Genomic DNA, 4,994 nt, shown 5'->3' on the forward strand with positions numbered 1-4,994 from the left:
GGGAAGGGCCAGTCCCCGGTGCCCGATCCCCGGCTGGGCCCCGTGACGTCACGCGGCCGTACAGGAAGCGCTCACAGCGCTGTGACGTCATTCCGCATCCGGCCCTGCCTCTTCCTTTCCTCCCGGCCGCGCGCGAGGTGGGAGCGATGGCGGCGGGGCCGGGAAAGGCGGAGGGGCCGGCGGGAGGCACGGGGGCCAGGGCACCGGGAGCCACGGGAGCCAGGGCAGCGGGAGCGATGGGAACGGGGCCCGCGGGAGGGATGGGGGCCAGGACACCGGGAGCCATGGGTTCCCCGATGAGAACGGGGCCGGCGGCAGGGATGGGGACCAGGGCAGCGGGGCCGGGAGCGGTGGCGGAGTCCCGGGAGCGATGCTGAGGCCGGGCACGGTTCTTTCTGCCCGCGAGGTTCGGCCCGAGGGCCCGGCCGGGCTCCGGCATCGCCTCACGGCTCTGGTCGCTGTGGCCAGCGACGAGACCCGAGGGAAAGGCTGGAGCTGAGTCACGGAGGGTGAGGGTGGATTTTGGGAAAAGGTTTTTCCCCCAGAACCAGGCACTGCCCAGGCTCCCCAGGGAATGGGCACCGCCCCAGAGCTCCAGGAGCGTTTGGACGGCGCTGCCAGGGATGCCCAGGCTGGGATTGTTGGGATGCCAGTGCAGAGCCAGGACCGGGACTCGATGATCCTTGTGGGTCCCTTCCAAACGGCGATATTCCGTGATTCCTGCAGGGTTTTCTGCTTAGTGCCTCGGCAGGAGCAGGGCAAGATGCAGAACGACGCCGGGGAATTCGTGGACCTTTATGTCCCTCGGAAATGGTGAGCAGGGACCCAGGAGCCAGCCAGGGCTGGAGGAACCCCCAAAATACCCCAAAATCCATCCCAAAAACATCCCTGGAACTGTCACCTGTGCAGCCTATGCAAAGGAGCTTTTCGTAGCAGCAAATATCTGTAGGGGGAGAAAAAGATCAGTTTTCTGTCAGTTTAAAAAGTCACTAAAAGTAAGCTACTGGTATGAATTTTATTAGATTAATTCAAATATGTTTTACAGCCTGTGATTCCTGAGCATTTCCAACCTGAGTGTCTTTGACAGCTGTAGTGGCTCTCAGCAAAAAAAGGCATAGAAACTAATCTTACCAATTACCTTAATGACTTGTATTTTTGCATTTTAGAAAAGAAAGCAGCATTCTGTGTGTTTTGAAGGCCTGTACTGCCCTGTACACTGCACGAGGGTGAACTGGGCACATAGAAACCAAAGTGAAGGGATAATTGGCTAATAAGTGTGATGCTACTGAGTGAAAATTTCCTTTAAATGTACTTAAAACTGCATTTTAATCTTCTAAGTAATGAAAGCTTAAACTGTTAAATTTCCTGTGCAGTTTTAATTTGCCTGTAGAATTGGCTCCAGTAGCTTTCTCTGTCATTGTCACTGCCTGTTTCCTTTTGTTTAAATCTGTCCTGCTTTGTTCCTCAGCTCTGCCAGCAACCGAATCATTGGTGCTAAGGATCACGCTTCCATTCAGATCAACATTTCTGAGGTAAGTTTATCCACAGGTTATGTGATGAGAGAGCTAAACCTTTAAACTTTTGGTAAAAGTTACAGAATTAACCTGCTTGTGATGTATCTTCAGTAATTCAGTAAAGAAAGTCACAACAGACATTGACTCCTGCAGGTTCCCAGTTCTTGTGGGTTCCAATTAATTAAAGTTCCTTGTAGCATGGTTTGGGGGTTTTTTTTTCCCCCAATTGTTAATTAAATTCAGCTTCCAAGAATTTTGTGGACACAATGTTCCTGTAGCTACAGAGCTTGATTTGGTTCTTGAATGGGAGACCACATTCCCACATCTTTTAAAAATCTAAGTTTCCTGAATTACCTCATTGAAAAAAGAAACCTTTAAAAACCACCCTTATTCTGATTTCCTGTAATTGCTATGGCAAGTACTTCTCTTGTTCACGATGTTTCATTCCTTCAGTGATCCCTATTCCCTTCTGATCCCTATTCCTTGTTTTCAAAGGATCAGAGATTAGCAGAACATGGAAATGAGCCCACCTGGTATTACAGGGTTCACACACTGTTTATATCCATGATTTATATCTTTTAGCCCCTTTTCTGTTAAATTTCTCAGCAGCTTGAGAAAGTGAGACAATTTATGTCTCTCAGCTTGGACATTTTCCTACCCATTCCCCCTTCAGGTCAATCTTCCATTATATGACCTTAGTTAAAAGAAACAAAAGGAAGAGTAAAGGCAGTAAAATCTACTTTACACAGAGCTTTTCCATTTGTTCAGAACTCAAATATTTCTTTTCCTTTTAGCTAACATTTCTTGTCAGTCTGTGTGATCCACTAAATTTAACAGCTGCACTGTGCAGCTACAAATGTGCTGTGCAAAGATCATTGTAGTTGGCTTTCTGACTCCAGCGTTTGCCTTGAGATTCTGTGGTTTATTTTCTCAATACTACAAGTGTTTTTCTGCAGTTTTGAACTTTGGGGTGCTTGGCAGGTGTGATGTGAGAGTGTAACACTGTAAGAACCTGTGTGTGCAGCAGCTGTGCTGTGATTGCAGGTGGACAAGGTGACGGGCAGGGTGAATGGCCAGTTCAAGACTTACGCCATCTGCGGCCCCATCCGGAGAATGGTGAGTGCCTTCCTGAGCTGCAGAGTTACTGTGCTGCTGCTTCTGATCATTAGTCATTAATTAGCAGTGTGTCTGGCCCTGAACACACTGTGGGAAGCGTGTTTCCACAGCGGTTTTTGGGGATAATGAAGGCAGAGTGAAGATGGGAACAAATTCACAGAATCACAGAAAGGTTTGGAGGGACCTCAAAGATCATCCCATTGCACCCCTGCCATAGGCAGGGACACCTTCCCCTGTCCCTGTGCTCCAAGCCCTGTCCAGCCTGGCCTTGGACACTTCCAGGGATGGGGCAGTTCCAGCTTCTCTGGGCACCCTGTGCCAGGGCCTTGGATTGCTTGGAATAATCCGTTTCTTCTGGAGAAATTTGTTGGGTTTTTTTAAAGTAAAGTATGCAAGTGATTTTCTTTTAAGAATGTATATCAAGGTACTAATTCTGGCTTTTATCTGTTGTTTATAATTACTGGAGATGATACCACCTTGACTTTAAAATAGCGTGAGGAGTTCATCACAAGTCCACTTACCCATAAATATATGTTGTTCATGCAAATGCATATTTTTATGCAGTTATAGCAGTCCCTTACCCTTAAGGATGACAAAAAAGCAACAGTTTCTTTTGAAAACACTAATCTGCGTTAACTGCTGCAGCTGCCTCTCTTCCACATGTGTCAGCAGTTATTTGGACCCTTGAGAATATTTCCTTTTCTCTTTCCACAGGGTGAATCAGATGACTCCATTTTGCGTCTGGCAAAAAATGATGGAATTGTGTCCAAGTACGTATGTTTATCTTACCCTCTAACTCCTGCAGGGGGAACTTCCATTCCCAAATCCAGCTCTTAGGAGGACAATCTGTACATTGTATTTATAGGATGATTACACTGTTGGTCAAAGATATTTACTTGAGCTGTTGAAGCAGACTGATTTGTAACAATGTTTATTTCATTTTCTTGTAGGAACTTTTAACTGAAGAAACTCCGGTATGGAACTTGTGAAATAAACAGTTCAAAACTACATTGTGCTGTGTCTTCTGTTCAAGTCATAAACACAAGTTGGGTTTATTATAGTTAGTCTTGAAAGACTTGGAAATGTGTCTTAAAATATACAGATTCTCACTGTGAATTCTTAAATCAGCTTGTAAAGCAGTGCCAGAGTCAAGGATTTCCACTTTGTTCTTGGCTTCACTGTCATTGTTCTTTCCCAGATTTAATACGTTTTTGCATCTGTAATGGAACACTTGCAATGTAGCAATCTAGCTGAGTTTTCTGCTTTTTCACTGGAAAAACTAAGGGAATTCTTCTTGTTAGGATTCAAGAAAGGGTCTGTCCTTTCTTCCGGGTGCTGCTTTTGTGTTGGTAGATTTTGTCTGCACACAGCAGGTTTATTTGTCACTTTATAATTATCAAATAAATTACATAAATGGGTTTGGGTTTTAAAAGAAGGTAGTAGGGTATGACTTGTATGGAAAATTTCCTGTCAGCTGCATTTTACCAGTTCCATCATACCCACAACTACTCAGGGCCTGTCCTGGTGGTGTACCCTGATCTGCACATTTCTCAGAGGTTAATCCAGATTACACTTCCCAGCTTGTGGTCATCTCTGGGTTAACATCTGCACTTGTCCATCCTCAGATCTCTGCACAGGCCCTCCCAGAGCTCCTCCAAGTGACAGGGGCTGTTTGGTGATGTTTTCCTGTTTATGCTGCAAGCTGTCACCGTTGAGAGGGGTCACCATGTGCTTTATTTTTGACTTGTTTGCCATTTTCTGTGGGTGCACGTGGGAAAGGAGGCTCAGGACAGCCTGGAGCAGGGATGCTGTTGCCTCTGGACTAAGGAGAGTGGCTGAACTACCCACGTGTGGTATCTTTCTCCTTATCTCTTTTTCTTCTCAGACATGACAATTGCAGCATATTTATTTGGAAGGTCCTGTTTTGGCACCATGGATACCTACTGAATATTGGCAGAGCAAATCAGGCCATGTTAATGTGGAGCTACAGTGTGTGTCGTTTTGTGTTTTATTTAAGTAATTTTAACAAGTTTTTTTGTTTTTTTTTTTGCAAATAATAAATTAGGATTTAGAGTGTAAGATACTGTATAGATACAATGAAATCCATAACTAAACCTTTATTCCAGGAGCAGCTGCAGCAGAGGAGTCAGAACTCCACAGGCTGAGAGCCCTTTTTAGCAGAGCCATAACCTGAAGCATCTTTGCCTGCACAGTCTCCCTTCCCACTGATAACACTTGAATTTACTACTACTCGCAGCTGATAGAACTTTTAAAACATGAACTCCTGGGTGTTGCAAGTAGGGAGGAACTCTGGCCAAAAAAAAGGCCAAAAAATTTGGTTAATGTTGATCTTAATACACAAAG

The 4,994-nt window shown here is 45.4% G+C and overlaps 1 protein-coding gene across 1 annotated transcript; it reads left to right on the forward strand.

Annotated features, from left to right (window-relative positions):
- The first annotated feature begins 73 nt into the window (after positions 1-73).
- RPS21 (ribosomal protein S21) lies at positions 74-3,638 on the forward strand. Its single transcript, XM_038159003.1, has 6 exons — positions 74-137; positions 727-813; positions 1,469-1,532; positions 2,559-2,630; positions 3,345-3,400; positions 3,581-3,638. The coding sequence occupies exons 2-6, from the start codon at positions 764-766 to the stop codon at positions 3,588-3,590; spliced, it is 252 nt and encodes an 83-aa protein (XP_038014931.1). The 5' UTR covers positions 74-137; positions 727-763; the 3' UTR covers positions 3,591-3,638.
- The last annotated feature ends 1,356 nt before the right edge of the window (positions 3,639-4,994 follow it).

This window comes from Motacilla alba, chromosome 20, assembly GCF_015832195.1.
Source record: "Motacilla alba alba isolate MOTALB_02 chromosome 20, Motacilla_alba_V1.0_pri, whole genome shotgun sequence".
Classification (NCBI taxonomy): domain Eukaryota; kingdom Metazoa; phylum Chordata; class Aves; order Passeriformes; family Motacillidae; genus Motacilla; species Motacilla alba.

What these genes read in the sequence shown, in the direction of transcription:
- RPS21 (XM_038159003.1), top strand. Translation starts at nt 764, where the DNA reads ATGCAGAACGACGCCGGGGAATTCGTGGACCTTTATGTCCCTCGGAAA. An exon ending in TTCAGATCAACATTTCTGAG is followed by an intron (nt 1,533 to 2,558) that starts GTAAGTTTATCC and finishes CTGTGATTGCAG; the next exon opens with GTGGACAAGGTGACGGGCAG. An exon ending in GCGGCCCCATCCGGAGAATG is followed by an intron (nt 2,631 to 3,344) that starts GTGAGTGCCTTC and finishes CTCTTTCCACAG; the next exon opens with GGTGAATCAGATGACTCCAT.